General features: G+C 50.4%; 1 protein-coding gene across 1 annotated transcript in view; it reads left to right on the plus strand.

The window, feature by feature from the left end:
* Positions 1-24,791, plus strand: part of LOC119089780 (cyclic nucleotide-gated cation channel beta-3) — a 35,188-nt gene extending 10,397 nt beyond the window's left edge. Inside the window, exons 7-16 of the mRNA XM_037212594.1 lie at positions 2,421-2,608; positions 4,743-4,884; positions 6,495-6,654; positions 8,979-9,160; positions 11,486-11,640; positions 11,868-11,969; positions 12,231-12,351; positions 14,562-14,756; positions 15,923-16,062; positions 23,654-24,791. Of these exons, the coding sequence (XP_037068489.1) occupies positions 2,421-2,608; positions 4,743-4,884; positions 6,495-6,654; positions 8,979-9,160; positions 11,486-11,640; positions 11,868-11,969; positions 12,231-12,351; positions 14,562-14,756; positions 15,923-16,062; positions 23,654-23,969 (1,701 nt within the window). The 3' untranslated portion in view covers positions 23,970-24,791. The remainder of the gene's footprint in view (positions 1-2,420; positions 2,609-4,742; positions 4,885-6,494; positions 6,655-8,978; positions 9,161-11,485; positions 11,641-11,867; positions 11,970-12,230; positions 12,352-14,561; positions 14,757-15,922; positions 16,063-23,653) is intronic.

Below are 24,791 nucleotides of genomic sequence, written 5' to 3' on the forward strand. Positions count from 1 at the left end.
CGCAAAAATGCGTGTGCATGCAAGCACATTCAAGCAAGCAAGCATCACGCATCACGCTTTATTTAAATATGCAAGTGAGTTGAAGTGAACAGGCATCGCACATCACGCGTCTGACACCACCTACACATGCGACCGATTTTAAGCTAGCACGCATCACACATCAAGGCGCATATCACCTTCGCGCAATCGACCATGAGGAGCTCTGTACGTTATAAAAAGTCGGCGACCAAATCTTAACTCACAAGGCTCATCGTGGCCGATATGCGAAGGTGATATGTGCCTTGATGTGTGATGTGTGCTAGCTTACAATCGTTTAGATGTGTTGGTGATGCCTGATGCGTGATGTGCGATGCCCGTTCAGTTGAGATCGCTGGCATGTGTAATTGATGCGTGATGTGTGATGCCTGTTTATTTCAACTCGTTTGCATGTTTGAATGAAGTGTGATGCGTGATGGTTGTTTGCTTGAATTCGTCTCCGTGTGCATGCATTTTTGCGTATTCTAATTCTTGGATACGCGTTGTATCGTGGTAATGGCTGGCAATCGCTCTTTGCTTAATCTCCTGAATGTTGGTGTCCTGTAAAAACCGTGGCTTGCTTTTAAAAAAACTAAAAAATCGAGTAGGATCACGGCAGGCAATTTTGAATCGACTTCTTCTATTGTGCTGGTAAAGGCATGTCGCCGAAATATCAACCCAGCTATATTTCCATATCCTGGTTTTCTCCGAGGAACAATGCTATTACTACGGTCTCATCTCTCATTGTATCATCAAAATCAAATGACATCGGCCGACAACAAAGGCAAAAAGCTCTACAGGAAATCATCTCTCGAACCGTAAAAGACAAATAAGACCAAAAAGCAGGCATTACCATTAATTACCACAAGAGGAAAATATCCAACTGCCTTATGGGAAACATCCTTGTGAAACATGACAAACTAAAATGCACCACTAAAATGTAGTGTGTCAATTCTCATGTTATCTCACAGGTTACAAACCTTGTCCCATACACTACATTGGCGTAACCACAACACTCTCACAACACCTGTCATTACACTTACGTGAGGGGGCACCTCTAGAACACGTGCGACACGAACATGGCAGGACATTGACACAACAGCTGACGACATCAACGGTATGACGCACACACGCCACATGCGTGCACACGCACACGCGTGCGTGCGTGCGCGTGTGCGTGTGCGTAAGCGTGTGCGTGTGTGCGGGCATGCAATGATACAAGATGTCTTCATATTTGGGGAAGCATGTTATGAACTAATTATTGCCAGCCCTAAGCAAACAAACTAATGCTTGCACAACTTCTGAGTTGTTAGGTGGTGGGTGGGTAGCTGCTGTAATGCGGTTGTGGCTGTTAGGTGGTGGGTGGTAGCTACTGCAGTGCGGTTGTAGCTGTTAGGTGGTGGGTGGTAGCTGCTGTAATGCGGTTGTGGCTGTTAGGTGGTGGGTGGTAGTTACTGTAATGCGGTTGTGGCTGTTAGGTGGTGGGTGGTAGCTACTGCAATGCGGTTGTGGCTGTTAGGTGGTGGGTGATAGATATTGTAATGCGATTGTGGTTGTTAGGTGGTGGGTGGTAGCTACTGTAATGCGGTTGTGGCTGTTAGGTGGTGGGTGGTAGCTACTGTGATGCGATTGTGGCTGTTAGGTGGTGGGTGGTAGCTACTGTGATGCGATTGTGGCTGTTAGGTGGTGGGTGGTAGCTACTGTGATGCGATTGTGGCTGTTAGGTGGTGGGTGGTAGCTACTGTGATGCAATTGTGGCTGTAGTTTCTACAACTTCTGTCCTTGAAAACTCAAACACTTTCTTGTAGCACGAGATATATACATATATGTACCTATATATATATATATATATATATATATATATATATATATATATATATATATATATTTGCGTGCGTGCGTGTGTGCGTGCGTGTGTGTGTGCGTGTGCGTGTGCGTGCGCGTGTGCCTGTGCGCATGTTATGTGTGCGACGCAGATTAAATCATGCGTTGCATGCTTAACACAATAGTATCATCTTCATGTTATCCACGGGTGATGATTCGGCAATCATGATAATGATGATATGTGATGTGATGTGACGATATGATATGACCCGAACCCGATATGATGTCAAGGAACCAATAGTAAGTTAGGTGTACGCAGACGCAAAGCTTCTGTCGATACTCAAGGATAATTTCTTGTCCGCCGATTTACAAGACATCCACAACAAACCCGTAGCATTTCAGTGAAACAGCAGCATGCAAAAGTTGGGTTTACCCCATAACTTAACAGAGCAATAGACCGAGAGACATGCCAGGGAATAACGTTGGTTTATTGAGCTCAGATGTCATTTCCATCTTCACCTTGCGCTGTTTGTTTAGGCTTTGCCCGTGGTTTGTCTGGAGCGCGGTACTCATGTCCCCAGATTCAGACGTACTGGAAGTTCATGGACCGGGTGGACTCGCTGTTGGCGATGCCGCACTACGTGCGAACCATCCGTACCGTTGTCTACATGCTACTGCTGATTCACGTCAACGCCTGCGCCTACTATGCCGTCAGCCTGTGGGAGGGCATCGGCACCAACGGCTGGGTCTTCGACGGCATCGGAAACCCGTGGGTGACACCGCCGGATGCAGCGGACACTCATGGAGCAGTGGCGAGAAATTTGGGTGTCATTTGTAGGATCGAAATCCACGGGTCCTGGCACCGTTGTCGTTAAAGGTTTTACGACGCGCTCAGCTGCTGAGGCTGTATGCCATCACCTGTCTCTTACCCTGGCAGGAGTGGGGGGGGGGGGGGGGGAGGCACCGCGAGCAATCAAGCCCCTTACCTCTGGTTTCCCGGACGCACAGCCCAACAACTGCACTACTCGAGCCCGGATCCCGGTTTAGAAATGTGTTCCGGTCTCGAATCAGTACATTTCAAATTGGAACGACCCGACAGTGAAGAAAACGCATGAAAGGAATGTCCTACATTGGCAGATATTGAAAAAGCATCAGATACATTGCTATACTCTGAGCCGAAAATACTGTTCTAGACTACACAATTTCTATATTTAGTTCATATGCTACTCATTGCATCATTGTTTGATTGCGACATGGAACGTTTGTATGACGTTAGAAGTGCTACCAAACTGGCCGTGCAAAATTGCCACCCTAGCACTCACTTCGCAGTGCTTCAAATTACCGAGGCATGGCACTGATGGTGCTGGACGTATTTCCTAAAGGAAATATCGTGGAGTGCTCTGTATCTGTCTTTTCTCTTTGTGTTGATGCCTATTTGTCTATGAGTTTATCTTGTCCACTTGCTTTCACATACTCGGCGATGCGCTATTCTTAAGCTAATTGATGACAAGTTTATCTTCCGTAATATCTATGTCCTCGTACCTATGTCCAACTTCTGGCAACATGTAGCACAAAACATGATTCGTGTTTGAAACTCGCAATGCTGGCACGACATTGAACGAGGGCCAATTGAAGTCTGTTATGTCTGGAAACCGTGCTCACAACCGTGAGACATAAACGACTCTAAAATCCTATCTTAGTCGACATTGAACGCCACATGGCCAATGTGGTGGCAGTATTTGAATGATGTTTCTGTGGCACCATGCACGCCTGAGTGATTTTAAGATAGTCTGCACATTCACGGGCGCGTAGCTCAGAAACTAGGATTTAAGCCTTAAGAATTCATGAATGCGAGCTTCACCGAATGATCTTCAAGATGCTTCCTCTTTTTTTTTGGTTGAAAGCACCATACAGATGTGGAACACTCCTCTCTTTGAAGGGAATGTTCAACATTTGTAAGCGGTTTTGAACTGAGATAGCCATATTGAAGATCATTTAGTGCAGTTTACAGCCATGACCTTTTAAAGACTAAAAACCTTCCCGTTTCTGAGCTTGACGCCTTTCAATTGTGAAGACCATTTCTAGGTAACCCAAGGGTGCACTACTCATTATGGAGGCCGCGCGCGTGCTGCCACCTCATAGACCATGTAGTGCTCAAGGTCAAGAACGATGTGGTCATCGAACTGTTCGTGTCTGGCGCACGTCAGCACGATTCGTGACATCAACAGACATCAGTTGGCCTTTGAACAATTTTATGGGTAAAGTGCAAGTTAAAACACGAATCACGTTTTGTGGTAAATAGTACAGGAGTTTGGCAGTGATACCAGTTATGACAAAACTAAGATTAGGAATCGAATTACTTAAGCTTAGTGACGTAACCGGGCATGTGACTGCAAAGATGCAGAAAGTGTGGCTTTAACATTTTCATACGTATCACATTACGCTCCTTCGTGGTGCATCACTTGTCTCAGTGTTTGCTAGTTATGAGCAATCTGCGCCTACTTTGAGAAACCCACGAAAGATGTCACAAAGGTTTAGAAGACCCGGATGTGCCTTTTTCAGTAGCCTGAAATTTTGCCGTGTGCCGCTCGTCTCCTTCAAATTGGGAGGCATATGCACGTATCATGTCGCGCAGGGTAAGTGCATCTCTTATAATCTGGGCTCTCGCGAGGACCAAGACGAAACCTACGCTCCACCGGTTTTACGTGCGCTTGAATCCACCATCCATGGTGTCTTGAGGTCCGGCTCCCATTACCTCCTGCTCATGATAACGGCTACCGTTACTCGGCGTGTTTCGGGTCACGTCTCCTTCGGCTCTGGCAGCAGGAAGACAATCGGAGTGGTGGTGGTGGCGGATGGGAGGCCTTTATGTTATGGTCTGCAGCAAAAATCGTATTTTCCAGCTACGTGAGATGCTTTTATTTCGCCACCAAAACGGCTACATCCATCGGCAAAAACCCCAAACCCACCAACGAGTTCGAATATGTCTTCATGACGGGAAGCTGGCTGATGGGAGTCTTCGTATTCGCTCTTCTGGTTGGTCAGGTATGTGGCAGTCGCTTCGTGGATAAGTGTAGCGATATGTACTTGATAGAGACAAGAAAGGCCCTGAGCTACTGATTTTTCGGAATCATTGGTTCAGAGTTCCTATGCGGACACTTATCAATCTTCAATATACTAGGAGATAACCGGTAAAAGACGTTACCAAGCAAGCAGTCCGGTCTACCACGTGTTAACCTAGCGGTGCGTAAGCTCTCCGTAAAAGTGAGTCTCCAAAGCGCTCATGGATCCTGTCAAGAATGCTACGCCTTGTTCCTCCCACATGAAATATCCATGGGAGACATTGCAAGATGTTCTTCATACTATGTCATTTCGTGCGCAGTTTCATTCCAGCTCACTAGCACATGAATGGCAAATCCTATCCCCAGCTGGACATGTTGGGTTCTCTAGCGCTGATTGCAACTTGTATAGACTTGAAACACTAACCCGTTTCACATTGCCCTAAGGCCGCACAAGCAACTCGATCGTACGGTGACATTAACACGTTTGCACAGCCCGTCATCTATAAACGGGAGTTTCACGCATGTAATTTGCTCTTTGCTCTACCGTTCTACAGCTTCTTCGCTAACCTGATGCAACTTCAATGAATTACGATACAGCCCGGGGGCACATATCACTCGGGTCTTTGGGCATGCCATTTCTCCGAATGGAGGGACTTTCTAGTTGAAATACGTTTACACGACTATGAACCAAAATATGACAAACTGCACGCACCGCTATCCGCATTTGTGACATCAGGACCGCTTTTCTAGTAGTCATTGTGTGTCCCGAATTGGAATGTAGTGTCATGGGGGCGGCGATGAGTCTGAAGTACAGTTCTGCGGTATGGCTTCTATCTGGTTAAGCCACAAAACTGGTGTCCAGGATTGTAATCGGCACATTTTGAGTGGCTGCTTCTGAGTGAAAGAAAACTGAGGTGGTATTAATTTATGTTTGCAATGCATCTCGCAGCGAGCTCAGCGCATGAGAACCTACACCTTCTTTTATGAGAATGTTGCCGTACAGCTTTGTTGAAAAGAACCCTGCTGAGGGCTATACTACTTCGAGAAGCTCAGCCAGAGCGTGCCACACACTCCCTCGAGATACGGCTCTGTGTGAGTCAGGTGAACACAAATTTGAAGAGACGTCTAAATCACCACTTTATTGAGGAACCGCAACAGCATGTTTCAGGGGCTATCACATGAAGGGCTACGATGAGATGAAGTGTAATGTTCGGCTTGGGATTTTTGGGAATGCATCGAGCGTTGACAATTTAACCAATCTGTCCATGATCAGATAGTTTAACCAGTAAAGACCATCTGGTGTGTGGAAAGCCGACACTAATTATCAATAAAAGGCATTTTAACTCGCAATGCATCAATATGTATATAATACGAGGGTCATATGTGTAGACACGCTTCGCGATTGTGCTCGACGAGGTGCTTTTTCGTTTCACCTGTTTGATGATACTATGGGGAAAATACTGATTCAGCTGTATTTGAAATACCGGAGGACATCACCACCAGCCTTCGTCAAGCCGTGTTCGCTGACGCCATGTCTTGCGGTGCCGGCCGGCGCAGTTCGTGCTGCCTGACAGGATGTCGCCATCGCCGCAGATCCGTGACATCGTGGCCAAGATCACGCGCACTCGCGATGAGTTCCGCCAGATCATGGACAGCACCGTGCGCTACATGCAGCACCTGAGCCTGCCGCCGGCGCTGCAGGAGCGCGTTCGCCTCTGGATGCACTACACGTGGCGGCAGCAGAAGTCGCTAGGTCAGGTCCTGCAATGTGCCGTCCGTCTCTGGATGCACTACACGTGGCGGCGGCAGAGGTCGCTAGGTCAGGCCCTACAGCGTGCCGTCCATCTCTGGATGTACTACGCGTGGCGGCAGCAGAGGTCGCCAGGTCAGGCCCTTCAACGCGCCGTCCGCCTCTGGCTGCACCAGACGTGGCTGTATCAGAGGTCGCTAGGCCATGCTCCTCAGCGCGCCGTCCGCACAATGCGTCAGAGCGCCGCTGCGCCGGGTTGTGCGCGCTCCAACCTGACGTCGATTACCGCATCCGACACTTTTTCCTGCATCGTGCAAGCTGCCTGTGTGCTGACATTGAGGCATATTGAATAAGAAACCGTAACGGGAGAGTCTTCAAGTCGTGATCACATGCATTTATGATAAGTAATTTCTATAATTCAACCAAAAAATCGCATACTTCGCACCAGGCTCCTACAACTCTGACGTGGCCTTCGAGGGACACTGTACTACGTTGTGTGTGTACGTGCATCCACAAACCCGTGGTCGCTCCTACAACTCTGACGTGGCCTCCGAGGGACACTGGACTATGTTGTGTGTACGTGCACCCACAAACCCGTGGTCGCTCCTGCAACTCTGACGTGGCCTCCGAGGGACACTGGACTATGTTGTGTGTACGTGCATCCACAAACTCGTGGTCGCTCCTACAACTCTGACGTGGCCTGGCCTCCGAGGAACACTGGACTATGTTGTGTATACGTGCATCCACAAACCCGTGGTCGCTCCTACAACTCTGACGTGGCCTCAGAGGGACACTGGACTATGTGGTGTGTGTACGTGCATCCACAAACCCGTGGTCGCTCCTACAACTCTGACGTGGCCTCCGAGCGACACTGGACTATGTTGTGTGCACGTGCATCCACAAACCCGTGGTCGCTCCCACGCTCAGTGGGATGAAGTGGTGAACAGGGTTTCTTCGAACGAACATGGGTTGGTGAGGCGCAGGATGAGTGTACGGGGGGGGGGGGGGGTGCGAGAAGGATGAGGGTTTGGGCTAGGACGTAAGGATGCAAGCCAGTGAATGGGGCTGAAGCGAGGTTAAGGAACGGCAGTTTAAGCTAGGGAAGGACTGCGAAATGCGATCAATGAATGACACAATGGGTAATGGAAGGGGCTTGTTTCGTGCGGTCGGATCTACTGTCATCAGGCTGTATGCAAGTGCTTCCGTCAAGGATTTTTACGATGCGGCGTTTGCACGTAGTGCTGCAAAACTGCGGTCCGAAGCGTTAGTTCGTCCTGTAGTGAACGGCTCGTTCTGATACTGGTCCTTTGAATGTTCCGACTTTAAGGATATCCTCCACAAATGTCATGTACTGGGTACGCCAACGCCCGGAGACGTCACGTCATGCTATCTGTGACACTTGACAGCTCACAACAAACAAAGATAATGTGGAATCATAGCATTCCTTGGACATAGTTGTATGGGATCACCTATATATATATATATATATATATATATATATATATATATATATATGTATAGAGAAAGAGAGAGAGAGAGGGAGAGAGAGGAGGAGAGAGAGAGAGAGAGAGACGAGAGAGAGAGAGACGATGAGAGAGAGAGAGAGAGAGAGAGAGAGAGAGAGAGAGAGAGGGACGAGAGAGAGAGAGAGGAGAGAGAGAAGAGAGAGAGAGAGAGAGAGAGAGAGAGAGAGGAGAGAGAGAGAGGAGGAGGAGAGAGAGGAGGAGAGAGACGAGAGGGAGAGAGAGAGAGAGAGAGAGAGGGTTTTTGCTGGAAAATACTCTGAATACCGATAATCAAGAGATGCATAAACTAGGTAGGGATTATCTCAAGATGGGCCGGACCGCGCAATGCTCAAACTCCCTTTTTGGCAGCTCCTCTCCGCTAGTCCCAGGCACGCGACGCTTTCTTCCTTTGTGTGTGTGTGTATGTGTGTGTGTGCGTGTGTGTGTGTGTGTGTGTGTGTGTGTGTGTGTGTGTGTGTGTGTGTGTGTGTGTGTGTGTGTGTGTGTGTGTGTGTGTGTGTGTGTGTGTGTGTGTGTGTGTGTGTGTGTGTGTGTGTGTGTGTGTGTGTGTGTGTGTGTGTGTGTGTGTGTGTGTGTGTGGTGTGTGTGTGTGTGTGTGTGTGTGTGTGTGTGTGTGTGTGTGTGTGTGTGTGTGTGTGTGTGTGTGTGTGTGTGTGTGTGTGTGTGTGTGTGTGTGTGTGTGTGTGTGTGTGTGTGTGTGTGTGTGTGTGTGTGTGTGTGTGTGTGTGTGTGAGTGCATGCATGCCTTCGTGTATCCAGTGCTTATGGCGTGCTGGGCATGACGACGTTTTTCGCCGCTAGACGAGCTGAAGGCACTGGAGGTACTACCACACAAGCTGCAGACGGACATAGCGCTGAGCGTGCACTCGGACACCCTGAAGAAAGTGCACCTCTTCCAGAACTGCGACGAGGCTCTTCTTCGTGACCTGGTGCTCAAACTGAAACCCATCAACTATCTGCCCGGGGACTATGTCTGCAAGAAGGTGGGGAAACCGGCCCAGCCGCTCGGGGATACCGATCAACTGCTTTGTTTCAGTGGTGATATCAATGCGATGCGATGGAGGCTTACAAAGGAAATCGAGGAGAGAGTGGTGACATGTTGCAGTGCAGCATATATATATATATATATATATATATATATATATATATATATATATACGCCAATGTGGCGTGAGCGTGCTGCCCGTCAGTGTGCAAGTTGTCCGTGTCTCGCCAGGGAGAGGTCGGTCGGGAGATGTATATCGTCAAGTTGTCCGTGTCTCGCCAGGGAGAGGTCGGTCGGGAGATGTATGTCGTCAAGTTGTCCGTGTCTCGCCAGGGAGAGGTCGGTCGGGAGATGTATATCGTCAAGTTGTCCGTGTCTCGCCAGGGAGAGGTCGGTCGGGAGATGTATGTCGTCAAGTTGTCCGTGTCTCGCCAGGGAGAGGTCGGTCGGGAGATGTATGTCGTCAAGTTGTCCGTGTCTCGCCAGGGAGAGGTCGGTCGGGAGATGTATATCGTCAAGTTGTCCGTGTCTCGCCAGGGAGAGGTCGGTCGGGAGATGTATGTCGTCAAGTTGTCCGTGTCTCGCCAGGGAGAGGTCGGTCGGGAGATGTATGTCGTCAAGTTGTCCGTGTCTCGCCAGGGAGAGGTCGGTCGGGAGATGTATATCGTCAAGTTGTCCGTTGTCTCGCCAGGGAGAGGTCGGTCGGGAGATGTATGTCGTCAAGTTGTCCGTGTCTCGCCAGGGAGAGGTCGGTCGGGAGATGTATGTCGTCAAGTTGTCCGTGTCTCGCCAGGGAGAGGTCGGTCGGGAGATGTATATCGTCAAGTTGTCCGTGTCTCGCCAGGGAGAGGTCGGTCGGGAGATGTATGTCGTCAAGTTGTCCGTGTCTCGCCAGGGAGAGGTCGGTCGGGAGATGTATGTCGTCAAGTTGTCCGTGTCTCGCCAGGGAGAGGTCGGTCGGGAGATGTATATCGTCAAGTTGTCCGTGTCTCGCCAGGGAGAGGTCGGTCGGGAGATGTATGTCGTCAAGTTGTCCGTGTCTCGCCAGGGAGAGGTCGGTCGGGAGATGTATGTCGTCAAGTTGTCCGTGTCTCGCCAGGGAGAGGTCGGTCGGGAGATGTATATCGTCAAGTTGTCCGTGTCTCGCCAGGGAGAGGTCGGTCGGGAGATGTATGTCGTCAAGTTGTCCGTGTCTCGCCAGGGAGAGGTCGGTCGGGAGATGTATGTCGTCAAGTTGTCCGTGTCTCGCCAGGGAGAGGTCGGTCGGGAGATGTATGTCGTCAAGTTGTCCGTGTCTCGCCAGGGAGAGGTCGGTCGGGAGATGTATGTCGTCAAGTTGTCCGTGTCTCGCCAGGGAGAGGTCGGTCGGGAGATGTATGTCGTCAAGTTGTCCGTGTCTCGCCAGGGAGAGGTCGGTCGGGAGATGTATGTCGTCAAGTTGTCCGTGTCTCGCCAGGGAGAGGTCGGTCGGGAGATGTATGTCGTCAAGTTGTCCGTGTCTCGCCAGGGAGAGGTCGGTCGGGAGATGTATGTCGTCAAGTTGTCCGTGTCTCGCCAGGGAGAGGTCGGTCGGGAGATGTATGTCGTCAAGTTGTCCGTGTCTCGCCAGGGAGAGGTCGGTCGGGAGATGTATGTCGTCAAGTTGTCCGTGTCTCGCCAGGGAGAGGTCGGTCGGGAGATGTATGTCGTCAAGTTGTCCGTGTCTCGCCAGGGAGAGGTCGGTCGGGAGATGTATGTCGCCAAGTTGTCCGTGTCTCGCCAGTGAGAGGTCGGTCGGGAGATGTATGTCGTCAAGTTGTCCGTGTCTCGCCAGGGAGAGGTCGGTCGGGAGATGTATATCGCCAAGTTGTCCGTGTCTCGCCAGTGAGAGGTCGGTCGGGAGATGTATGTCGTCAAGTTGTCCGTGTCTCGCCAGGGAGAGGTCGGTCGGGAGATGTATATCGTCAAGTTGTCCGTGTCTCGCCAGTGAGAGGTCGGTCGGGAGATGTATGTCGTCAAGTTGTCCGTGTCTCGCCAGGGAGAGGTCGGTCGGGAGATGTATATCGTCAAGTTGTCCGTGTCTCGCCAGGAAGAGGTCGGTCGAGAGATGTATATCGTCAAGTTGTCCGTGTCTCGCCAGGGAGAGGTCGGTCGGGAGATGTATGTCGTCAAGTTGTCCGTGTCTCGCCAGGGAGAGGTCGGTCGGGAGATGTATGTCGTCAAGTTGTCCGTGTCTCGCCAGGAAGAGGTCGGTCGGGAGATGTATATCGTCAAGTTGTCCGTGTCTCGCCAGGGAGAGGTCGGTCGGGAGATGTATATCGTCAAGTTGTCCGTGTCTCGCCAGGGAGAGGTCGGTCGGGAGATGTATATCGTCAAGTCCGGCCAGGTGATGGTGATGGCCGGCAAGGCTGTGCTGGCCACGCTGCAGCAGGGCAGTGTCTTCGGCGAGATCAGCCTGCTCGGTCTGGCAGGACTCAGCCGACGCACCGCCGATGTCAGGCGAGTAAACCCGATGTCCCCCCAATTAGTGACGAGTGTGGCTCACGGGTGATGCTACGGCTATTAGCAACGCTTTCGCGTGCTTTTCGATGATTTTTTTCAGCTAACTGACTGAGAGATTAAACTTGGGGTGTTTTAGTTCCATCGGATTGTAACCTGTAACTTCATTGGCTGTTGTTTACACCTTGAACATTGCGAAAAAAAGCTTACGCTCTATGTCTTTACAGATCGCGTGGGTTTTCCACTCTTTTCGTTTTGAATAAAACAGATTTGCAGGACGCGATGAAGTACTATCCAGATGCACAAGAACTGCTCAGGAAGCGTGCAAAGTAAGTAGACGGATCTAGCTGTGGGGCTTTTTAAACCGGGGGTCGGCAGTTCGTGATTCGCCCGAACATGTACTGTATGGCACACACGCACATTCAGTCACCGAAGTTGAATGTTTGCAGCGTTGTCACAGAAGTTCTTCTCCTTACTCCTTAAGTACGAACCAGTCACCGCTGGCCTATCACAGACAGCGATGCGGTGCTGGGCCAGCCAAGCTCGTGCGCTTTCTGCAGCTCTAGCACGGTCTTTTGGTGTCATCGCAGAGCCTTAATCAAGAAGAACGCAGCTATGGCCGCTGAGAACGGTGAAGACGGCGACGGCGAAGAAGTCATCATCAACAGAAGACGCCCCTCCACACCCAAGCTGCTTCATGCGGTCCTTCAGGTTAGCCTGCATAGCCTGGATTTCATATGCACCACCCAGTTATGCGTGCGTGTTGAAGTGCAGCTACCAGTGCTGACTTCAGGCACAATATCACCCCTAAGCAATTAGCAGTACTGAAGAAATAAGCACAAAATTTGTACGTGCATGTGACGTGTTAGTAATCCTGGCCAGGGACAACGGGACGAAGGAACGACGGACAAAGGGACAGAGACGGAGGGACGGACGTTTGACAGATTGGTCGAGGGCCGTAACCAGGGGCGGATCCGGAGCTGCGCCACGGAGCCAGGAGCACCGGCTTAGGCGTCCATGTCTTTAGCGTGTCCTTGTTAAAAACTAATCAATATTCATTCATCCTAGTTACATCACTGTCTTAAATAACTCATATCATTAAACTTATTTAGCTTTTTTCTGGACGTCTTAACTCTCGTCTTAATAGGCGGAGGGGGAGGGTCGATATGATCCTTGTAAGGTGTTCTTTGGACACTTCTCCGGCATGTTGTGCAATCGCGCGAAATTTTCAGTAGCCTATGCGGCATTTATTGCGCGTCTTTGGACACCAAAAACAAATGTTCCTATACGATTTCTTGTTTCGGAGCATCGGCGGTTTCTTTAGGAACACTGCAAAGCGATCTACGGTGGCCAATTTCGTAGTCAATCATGTCAACCCACCCCACCACACCCCGCAGTCGGGGAAGAATGCGAGCGAATCCGTCAAGAAACAGATTTTTTTGCGTATTTTGAAGGTTGACTTTGCCGTATGGCCGTACTCAGCCCGCCAACTTATTTTGTAAAACAACATCCCTGCTTGAAGCGTTCAGTACAGTACTGTGCTTGAGGGCCACTTTGGCTGTCGGGGAATCACTGTTCACTTGTGATGCCCAGTTCGTTGACTGGCTGTGTTTGCAAAGCGGGTATATACCAGCGGCATATTACTTGATTTGGTGACGCATATGTTCAAGCTTCCAATAATGCACTTCTCGCTAAATGACTTGCGCCGTCCTCTGTGCCAATCACAAACGTTCATTTCTACTGACGTCATTCACACCCACAAATGGCGAAGTACATTCTGATCACATAGGAGTGCAAATGATCTGATCGTTGGCGTCCGCTGGTAACTTTTTTTCCTTTTCATGTCAACTTCCGTGCCAATTTCGAAAGAAGCCGACATAAAATTCTCACGCACAGCCACGGGGACTGTGATGTATTTCTTACTTGAATGTCTGCATGCGCCAAGATTTCCCGTTCCAAAGATAAAATCTGGGGATACAAGGGACAGAGTCAAAGTGACAGCCGCACAAAAACCTTTTGAAAAACGGACAAAGAACAATTTGGTCTGGCAAAACGTCGACGGCATAGATTAAACTTGGAAAATGATAAGATAAAGCTTCTGGTGCTGCATCTGTCCGACAAGCAGCATATCGTTGGTGCTGCATTTGTACTTCCCGTTGCTATTATTAAACAACCGGTAATGAAGTTTCACCAGAGTAGGTTTTTGCAATATGCCCTAAATGTGGCACGCTTCCCTTAAACTCCCGTTTAATGGTGACTACAGTAAACAGGTATGTAAAAGACGTCACGCCTTGAAAATTTGTTCCTCTAGCACCATGGAAAGCTAATAAAGCGGGGCAATGATTTCGCGTTCCCTTACGTGTCACGCATGCATTCCACATCACTCCAACTGACCCTCCGGGCGCGTGCTAAATCTGAGCAAAGCCGAATCCCCATGGCCTTTCGATAAAGGAGCATTGTTTCACACAGTGCAATTGTGTGTTTGTGCTTGTGTTTCTCACTGGCCCCATACTGTACTATTTCATCACTACGTACCGCAGTGTGCCGCGCTGCACCGCTGCGCCCCGCCCTGTGCAACCGCCCACCCCGCTGCACCAGCCGGCCCGGCCTGCCACGCCGCCCCGCCCTGTGCATCCGCCCACCCCGCTGCACCAGTCGGCCCGGCCTGCCCCGCCGCCCCGCCCTGTGCAGCCGCCCACCCCGCCGCACCAGCCGGCCCGGCCTGCCACGCCGCCCCGCCCTGTGCAGCCGCCCACCCCGCCGCACCAGTCGGCCCAGCCTGCCACGCCGCCCCGCCCTGTGCTGCCGCCCACCCCGCCGCACCAGTCGGCCCAGCCTGCCACGCCGCCCCGCCCTGTGCAGCCGCCCACCCCGCCGCACCAGCCGGCCCGACCTGCCACGCCGCCCCGCCCTGCCGTCAGGTGGTGGAGCCGAGCTCGATGACGGCGTCGATGCTGCGTCAGCGCGGCGGCGGCGCCTGCTCGCAGATGGAGCTGCGCGTGCCCAGCAGCCTGTCAGTCGGCCGCTACTCGCCCATGTCTCTGCCGCCGGGCCTGGCCGCGGCCGGCAGCGAGCTCCAGCCACAACGCTCCGAGTCGCTGACCGAGGAGGACGAGGTCGGTCAGCGCCCCCCCCCCCCCCCCTCCCCCCGACCACCACCGCCGCCGCAGCCGGTGCTTGAGGGCGGCGCTCGGTCGGACGTCGGCCGGCTGATGCAGGCTTTCGTTCCTGGGAAGACGGATAGTCGCGGGTTAAACAGCCTACCCCCAGCTGTGCAAACTTACACCACTAGCCTGCTTCCCATCTGTGCAAACTAACACCAATACCATCGGCAACACAATCACATCTCATATGAACAAGCCTGCGAGTCGCGCGTGGCGGCTTGCTGCAACACTGAACTATCTATCCAAGAAGGGGAATGATGAACACCCGTAAATAACCTAAATCGTGATGCTGTCAACGTGTACATGTTTCACCGGAGCGTTTTAAGCAACCGGGAATCATGAGCGTTCGTTTTACTTGCTCAGACATCACGTCCCTGAATGAAAAGCTGACAAACAATTGCAAGGCAATCGCACGCCCATAGTTATCGAGAAGTATTCGCCTCCTAAACGAGCTGCTTTTTATTTAGATTGGTTATCTTTTGATTCAGATGGTTACCAAAGAAGCTTTCCAATTTGCTGCCAAAGTAAGGTGAGCGTGCCCTACTAACATACTCGTGATTGTATTAGAGCAAGACCTCGACATAACTAGGAAGACAATTTAATGGTATTTAGGCGGCCTTTAGACGGCTTTGGCGGTAGTCTGAAATTCTAGAAACAGCGTGACAAGGTTTTAATTGATTTTGCGTTCCGTACCCATACACTCTCGCACCTGATATTCGCTTTTATATAACACTTCAGCTAGAATTTTTGGGAGCCACGTTTTGGGGAGGTTTTCTCTCCTGCTATGGGAACTAACTACACAGACTCCACGGGTGGAGAATGCTGGGAAACGTTGGTGTAACAACCGTGCCGAAATGCGTGTCTGTCAGTGATAGGATGGTAGCATTGGGAGATCTCACCGAAAATTACAAACTTGTGTGACTGCTGCCACATCCGCCATACCGCATGGTCCATTTATGGCAGACGCGTTTTTACACCATCCCATCGGAATCCGTTAGCCAATATCCTCAGGCTGCCAAGCTACTCTGTGATTCTTTTTTCGATGCGAGATAATGCCAGCGTTATTGGTAGGGTCGATGGTGAAGCAATCTGTCCCTGACCGTGCGACCCTCGTGAAGGTTCTGGTGATCGACAAGAGCAAGCTCCCTCCCGCGCAGAAGACCGGACGGCCCGTGCCCCCGAGGTTTGCCGCCAATGCGCCGGACACGAAAGTCACGATCTCGGAAAAGATTCGTCACCGGCTGCCCTACACAATAGGGTGAGGCCATTCAACGCCGACGTAGCTGCTAATTTAGCTCTGCCGACAATCCCGTTACGGCATCGTAACTGGCTCCTGCAACATTGCACAGGAAGTTTCAGCTTACGTGTGCAATATGTTTGTTCTTGCGTCTTGCTGCGTAGCATCGTGCACTGCGTGCATCAGTTCAACACCGGAGTGTACAGCATCGTGATATGAGAACGCTCCGGGAGCCTGGTCGGGTATGAACACTGAGCCTGATGAAGCTGTCCCGTAGCCTGAGGTCGTCACGGGGGGGGGGGGGCGGGATCGGGTGAGCTGTGCCCCAACCTCCAAAATTGGCGTCCCGAGATCGCTGCTGATTCGGACAGGTCTTCAAAGGCCGGATCCCTAAGCGGGCCGAGCGGAACAACCCGTGGCCGCGCACGGTACATTGTGTCTAACGCGCGAACAACTGAGGAGCATGAACGATATGTAGCATATGTTTGTATCCTACCTAAAAACAATGTGTGCAATGTACATCGCATGCATGTATGCTGTACAATGTGTCTGTATGTCGGCGCACTACTTAAAAAACAAAAGGAAATATAGCCTTTCGCCGCGATTCGGGAGTAGCTCTCCAACTGTCCAAAATAGGTCCACGAAATTTACAGTATCTAAGAAAACAACAGCAACTAGTGTAACACATTTGAGGGATAAAATTCGATCCGACTTCGGCTTACTGAACTACGTCGCCATAACTGAATTTTTTTGGAGCGACGGTTTCCTCTTTGGTATCATGCACTGTTTCATTTTTTCGGTTGCTTCGATGGAACTGATCGATTGTCGCCAGTCAGTGTCAGTCATAGTATAATAAATTACACCACGCCACCAACAAAGAATATATGAGGCTAACTTCTAGACGTGGAACCCATTTGAGGGACGCCTAACCCAACTGAGATGTGTCTTTTGCTGGTGACAGATAAGTCGGTTTAGCTTGATCAACTAATCATTTATTTCGGAAACGTTCAAAGTGCGGTTCTCCAGCGTCCCATATCAGCTCTTTATGGCGCGGGTATAATCAGTTTTCGGGCGGTCTGATCATAAAACGGCTAAGCTCGGCGCACATTTTACATCCGTGGGCATCCTGCCCCACACTAGTGTTGCGTGGCTCACAAGTGACACATATCCAGGCCGACTGTATCAACGCGTCATTTTGATCAGAATACCGGGAAATCCTTATCTGTTGAGTTGACTTCATAATAATCGGTTATGGCCCTGACCTGACCTTACATTGGTCTTTGAGCTTGTTAACAACATAGTATAACTCTGAAGAGTGGAAATACAGTTTCGTTCGGTGTTGCTCGCAAAGCTGAACTAATATTACTAGAGAGGCCCTGGGCTGCTGATTGTCACGGCTAAACGTTTTCGACCCTCCCAATGGGTCATGAGATACCAGAGAGACAAGGGGGGGGGGGGTTACTTTACTCGTCAGGTGGTCACGGATGGCGAGACATCCCAGGCAGCATCAGGATAATGTCAGTGTCGGGACGGCGTCGCGTGACACCAGTACACACTGGAGTTGTGCAAGCTAGGAAAGCGCGAGGCAATGGTAGGATAGCCTGCATGGATCGCGATTCAAAAACAATCACAGATGCTGGCAAACAACGACCATGTGTGACCAAGAGCTTTGCCCACATACGTTATGGCGTTGTGGTCGTGATCATGGTCGTGGCCAACACCACCGCACATCCCCTGTTGGAAATTGCTCATGACTCACTCACAACAAGTTTTATAAAATAACTTCCGACTTATGTGATTAGCCAAATCAAGCCTTACATAGCTGTAGACAACTGAATAGCCAATCTTTTGATAAAAAACTAGATGTACCTTGTAAGGTCACTGACCCATGACAAGTTTCAGTCACTCTGTTGCTGTCAGCGAAGGCGACTCCTGGGGCATTGTTCAACATGACCTGACAACGTAATGTTAGACGATGTCATACAACTTTGAGATGGTTTCTTAGAAGATAAGATCGTTAAAATTGGTATCACGACTTGTTCCATTGGCTTTGGGAAGGGATACAGGGGTCATATCAGGGTCAAAACCAAACTGCTTGGTTGCTGAAAACTCGGTTTTTGAGGTAGTTGCGAGGGTCATTTCGAATTTATTGATCACAACGATGCCATATAATTTCGTATCTGACCTCATGAAGTTCAGGGATGGTCACTAACCTAAAATATCGTTGATCAACCTTTTGCTTTAAAGAGCATGTCGCAAAGGATAGTGCTGGGAGCCCATTTCAGATTTTATATATCAAAATTATTCAAAGGATGTGTGCTATTTTCATCTTATATAGGCCGCCAAAAGGTACCGACCTGACGTGAACACCAGTGACTTTTTGCTTACAAGTGCTACCTAGATTAAGGATTGTTTATGCGAGGGGATCTGAGTGTACTTCAGACACCGATCTGGAGTTCGACTTTATTTGAACTAAATTTCACGGCCTGGGTACCTCAAAATTTGACATAAGTCAGTTCACGTAGGTCCCTGCCTGCATTTTGAATTTTATGCCCTAGCTATCTCAGCGTATGCATACTTTGTATAGAGACCTTAGGGGTCAAATGGACCCCGCCCATACCTGGGTGCGGTGCTTTTCATCGGCCACCAGGGAGCATGTTAGCCGCATCTGGGCGCCTGGATCGTCTTGCATACAGTCGATGCTCATGTGCCCATTCATGCACACGGGTACACCCGCTACATCAAGTTCCCCAGATAAAAATGGTTTGCGCCATAGATGTTCACAACCAACAAACAACCTGTGAACTTCGCCACAAGTGTGCCCGATGGCACACAATATTCCAACAGCCACGACAGTGCGCCGCATGGAACATATCATCTGGCCCCACATCCATATACGATGCATGACGCTTAGGACCATGTGACATTTGTCGTCAGAAAGATAGATATCTCAATCGTTTTCTTTGGACTGCTCTGAAATGTTTAGCTTTGATAAACGTCGAAGCATAATGCAGTGATGAACAATAAAGAGCCCAAAAATGCGATACAAATCATCTCACCGTAAATAGGTAAAGCATATCCAAAAACCCGATTCGGTGATAAAACCCAAAGGGCTTGGTTCACCTCCCAGTGGCTGAGATAAAAAGGATTGATACGAATGTGCCTTGCTAGGTAAATTTAGCGTTTTAAGCCTGCCTCTAACGGCAGACATTTTTCGTTATCTTATTTTCATGGTTCATGCTTTACAACAGGATAATGGTCGTGATATAAACACGCTTACCGTTGCCTGGCTTCACTTTACCTCGCCTTCGGTCGAACAACGGAATCATTGAGATCCTGATCGTAGCTTGGACCAGGCCAGATCTTCGACTTGGTGCACCCTTGTTGCCACCGCGGTGTGGTGTGGTTAAACCTCTCGGTCTTGTACAGCTTAAGCAAGTTTTGATCTTGTGCAGGAAACTATTTTTTTGAAAAAAGTTTTACTTCGGTATTTACGCAGCAAGTGCACTTTACATGGACATGTCAAATAAACCACACAAAATGTTTGGCCTGAGTACCTTAACACGCGCTCGGGTGAGGGGGTCAACTTGCGCCCCCCCCCGAAGGTTTTTCCGGAACAGTTTCTGAACGGCGCAGCGTAACCACGCCAAATTGTGCATAGCTGGAAACAATTGAATAGCAAATCATTTGGCATCACAAATTTAGGTGCACCTTTTAAGGTCACTGACCTACGGAAGGTCAAATTCGGACCATGGTTTCAGCGAAGTCAATTGCTAGGGAATCGTTCAATCTGATGCAACAACGGAGTGTTATACGAAGCCATACATCTCTGAGATGCTTTCTTAAACAACAAGACAGTTGAATGAGCAAATTATCTCGACCTAAGGTCAGGAATGAAAATCAGACTAAGGTCAAAACCAACCTGTTTCATTATTCTAGGGCTTGCTGTATCGGGTAGTTTTTGGCGCTGATTTTGAATTTATTGACGGCGGGAACCGCATTATGCATCTTCTATAGACTTTTCAGGGGTCAGAATAAGTCATTGACCTAAAATGACCCAGGTCAACACTTTGTTTTTTGGAGCATACTGCCTAGTGTAATCTTTGTCCCTTATTTAGATGCAAAACTCACAGCGGCTTGTATGATTTTGGTCACCATGACCTTCTAAAGGTCAAAAAATGTCACTGACCTTAAATAAGTATGATACCTTTGGCTTAGAAACGGATATCTAGGTTCTGGGGGCACCATAGAAACCAGTCTGGAATTTAACCTTATTTGACCTCATTTGACCCGAACATCATGACCTATAAACCTGAAACTTTGACCTAGGTGAGTTCACGTACAGGTTAACACACCCTGTAAATTTGGTGTTTCTAGTCCTATTAGTTCCCCAGATTTTAGGGGAGGGTAAACTGACCCTCCTACCCGAGCGAAGGGTATCCAGCCGGCCACCCGGGCGCGTGCTAACACTTAAGCATGCAATATAATGCGGGAAAACCATTAGAAAACACCCGCTCTACCTTTTAAGCGCCATGAGACTGGTCTGCGTACCTTAACGTTAAACGTGCAATGTAATGTGGCAAAACCATCAAAAGAGACCCACTCTACTTTGTAAACGCCATGCGACACCAGCGACATCTTCTGCGTGTTTGATCAATCGGTATACACTCTAGCATATATCCACAATCGACGCTTGTTTAGGTTCGCCACTCGTTGAGCCCGGTGCGTGGTAATCATCCGGTTGGTCTGACTCACACCGAGGTCGGGGGAATGAGCTGCCCGCGCATTTGGCGTCGAATGCATTTGGCTGAACTTTGGAGGGTTATCGATGACGTCAGAGCTCATGCTGAACGTCAAATAATTTAATGGTTCTCAAAGCACATTGTATTGTAAATGGGCGATTTTATAGAGTCGTAAAGCGCAAAGAGTATGTAAGTAGGTACATGCCGTAAGCACCCGAACTATGTGCTCTGGCTCTCATCGGCAAAGGTTAAGTATCCTTACAAAAGATTCCACATGAGTAAAATCATGTCAGCCCACAAAAACGAAAAGCACTTTTGTCATTTTTTACGGCCTTATGGGTCCGATTTCCGAAAGGTCATTTCTCACTTTGCTGACCGCACTGATCATGGAAATATCGCTCCTGGCGCAATTCACCTCTGCTGTCGGCACACATTTTGCGTTCTTACGGAATGGTTCCACGTTGGCCTTGTTTCGGGCTTTGGAGGATTCCGGCCTCCATCAGACACAGAGAACTGCTACGCGAGTCGATTTTGAACGGCCGAACGGCATTTGATATGTCCCGACAAGATCTTCATTTCTAAAATGAAAAGCGGTATGGATTTCTAACAGTAGAGCGAATTGGGTCAAAGACCTGTAATTTCTAAGTTTCTGCACTCGACACAGCTACCTCGTTCACCAACCGATTTTGATGCCGCCACCGCTACCCGATCTCCAGGGATTTCAAGTTTTCTACATTAAGACTACGCTTAAATCTCAAAAGTTACGGCCGTATTGGGATGGTGAAAACCGTGATGCTAACGCAATTTCTAAAATGCATTTTTAGCGTATGCGATATAATTGGAATGGAGATTTGCTTCCTCATCAGAAACGCTGGCATGAACCCAAATTGTGACACTGGTTAACCCAGAGTTGCGAGTGGGGACCGGGGACAGAGGCGAACTCAGAAGCAGATATTATTGTCGCCCACGACGCTCCTTTGCGCTGTACCTGTAAATGAACTAATAGCGTCTATGTAATATTTGCACACATGTACCACATACATGGGCAGTATTCCAAGGGAGGGGAGGGGGGGGGGGGTGACCATCGCTGCAATCGTCAGCTGGCGCCGGCCGTGCCAACAGCAGTGGCGGCGCCTCGGATTTTGACTTGGGGGGAGGGAAGATTTTCAAAGGGGAGTCCCGAACAAAGTTGGCCTCCTGCAGAGTCGTATTCAACGGAGAGAGGCACCGAGGGCAATTATCCCCGTGTCAAGCTGTTGTATGTTTCATATCTAAGTAAATAAATGTCAACAGTTAAAAATCCAGAATGAGGCCTCCTTATTCGCCAGGAAATGGCCTCGCTAGCCTAAGACAGGACCCTCTATTCCAGAAAAGGGCCTCCCGATGCATAAATGAGACTCCTAGTTGTTTGTCCTAGTTGTTGATCGGAATGTTTCCGATCAGCAAAGGGGCCCCAAATTTAGCCAAAGGGCCTTGCTGCTACCCCAAAGCATTGCTTCCTGAGCCGAATCACGACCCTCTGACGCCTGAAGTGAGTCTTATGTCCCGGAAATGGGGTCTCCTGAAAAAAGAGAGTGCCTTCTAACCCAGAAACGAGCCCCTAGTCTGTAACGGGGACCTCCCTAGCCAAGAAAGGACCTCCCGAGTCAGCAAAAGGGTCTGCTTAACACAACATCGGGATTCCTGATGTAGAGCATGGACTTCTTTATTGAAAGAGGAAGACAACCCATGGTCCATAAACGGATCTCTTAATGCAGAAAACTGTCTTTTATACCCGATTTGTAATTCTCTACCTCAGTTATTGGGGCTCCCTTAATCTGAATGTTGGTACTCTACAGCAGGGGCGGATACAGAGGGGGCACAGAGCCATGCCCCCTTGAGTTTCGAAGGGGCTCACAGGCTCTAAAGAGGCCCGCAGCCCGTCGAGTAGACGCAGGTTTTAACACAAAAGGCAACAAAACTGGACGTATTTTGGCTTGCAGGCGAACAAGAGCAATCGCAAGCGAAAGTGAAGGGCCCACGGGAAGCCAGAAATCATTTTTTCGCTGATTGGGAGGGTGATTATTTAGAGATTTTAAGATTCATTACGCTGTTCAGGGGCCCTGCACTATTCCCGGGGCCCTATACGTTCATTTGCACGGTAAATCCGATCGCCGAGGAACCTTGCACGTTGCCCTCGATTTCCTTACATTTGCTCGGAGGCCCCGCGCCATGTTGTCGGGGCCCTTTCTGCTGGTATGCGGGGCACCCTTGTCGATCAGGGGCCTGTGTGCCACTGTCTGCCGCGGTTGTGTGCCGCCGCCTGTCACGGCTGCGTGCCGCTGCCTGTCACGGCTGTGTGCCGCCGTCCACGGCTGTGCGCCGCCGTCCACGGCTGTGTGCCGCCGTCCACGACTGTGTGCCGCCGTCCACGGTTGTGTATCGCCGTCCACAGCTGTGTATCGCCGTCCACAGCTGTGTATCGCTGTCCATCACGGCTGTGTGACTGTGTATCGCACGTCCACGGCTGCGTGCCGCCGTCCACGGCTGTGTATCGCCGTCCACAGTTGTGTATCGCCGTCCACGGCTGTGTGCCGCCGTCCATGGCTGTGCATCGCCGTCCACGGCCGTGTGCCGCCGTCTACGACTGCGTGCCGCCGTTCACAGCTGTGTATCGCCGTCCACGGCTGTGTATCGCCGTCCACAGCTGTGTATCGCAGTCCACGGTTGTCTGCCGCCGTCCACGGCTGTGTATCGCCGTCCACGGCTGTCTGCCGCGCGTCCACGGCTGTGTATCGCCGTATACGGCTGTGTATCGCCGTCCACAGCTGTGTATCGCCGTATACGGCTGTGCGATGCCGCTTGACGTGCGTCGCCGCCGTTGTTGGCAGGACGAGGTCGCTGACGTCGTCCAGCGGTGACCGGAGTAGTCGTAAGCTGAGCCGACAGGCGGCCGTGGTGACGCCCGACTCGGAGAGCTGCGCGGATCAGACGCCGGTGAAGTCGTCCCTGGCGTCCGCCATCGACCGGGGCCGCTCGTTGCCGTCGGCGGGGGCGCCGTCCTCCGCCCGCTCGGCAGGGTGGCGCCATAACCGCGTCGTCCCTGAGAGTTCGATCATTCACTGCTCGGCGATGATCCACCGGGAGAGGACGCCCACGTCGGACGCTCGCCAGCAGAACGGCGTGGCGGACAACGACAGGTTCTAGACGGCGGCCACGTCCGGGGGACGTGCCGTGGAGTGCGCTCGTTCAACGGCGCTGGCCTGGCAGCTCCAGGGAGCTACGCCTCGATTCAGCGATGGAATTATTTTAAGTCCAGATTGTCCGGCACTTCTAGCCAACTGTGTTTCGTGCCTCTGTCACAAAGCGTTCTGCTCTTTTGAAGGGATGCGCTGGGTACCTCTGTGACCGACGGTTCCTCTTGTGCCTGTATGTAGTTGTGCTTCTTTCGCCTTCTGAGCTCTAATTAGTGTCCCTGCTAAATTGTGTTCGGCGGTCCCAGGGCGTCCGGTGCCATTAAAGCCGTCAATAGATCCGAATTTTGATGTATCTTCGTATAATCACCGCTTCTCACTGGTATCGCATGGGTGCGCTATTTAACTACAAATTCCTCTGCGCCATTTCCTTCCTTGTTGACTCTCATTTCCAGTGGCTGGGCCGTGACCCGTGTTGTCATAGTTCTGCATCGGTGTAGTGGCTGTTGAAGCGGAGCTTCGAGTCGCAGCGGATCGGAGGCACTGCTGTTCACCTATCCGTGCGTGACAAGTACTGTATAGCACAATGTATGTTCGTGCTACACTTGTTACCTTGTGCCCCTGTTAGTATATTGTGCTTCTCTCCAAGTGTAGGTACACTTGTTAACTCGAAGAGTTCGATGGTAAGGTCCCTTTGAAATGAATTTGCTGTCGGGGTTCACCGTCTCGTTCTGTCGCTGGGGCTGGTTCGGAACGGCAATTTTTGCGTCTGCTTCGGCTCGTCGAATCTGAATGAAACAAACGTGGCATTGCAAGGGGGTATCAGCGGGGTGTA

The sequence above is a fragment of the Pollicipes pollicipes genome, unplaced genomic scaffold (assembly GCF_011947565.3).
Source record: "Pollicipes pollicipes isolate AB1234 unplaced genomic scaffold, Ppol_2.1 Scaffold_3087;HRSCAF=3621_pilon_pilon_pilon, whole genome shotgun sequence".
Taxonomy (NCBI): Eukaryota; Metazoa; Arthropoda; class Thecostraca; order Pollicipedomorpha; family Pollicipedidae; genus Pollicipes; species Pollicipes pollicipes.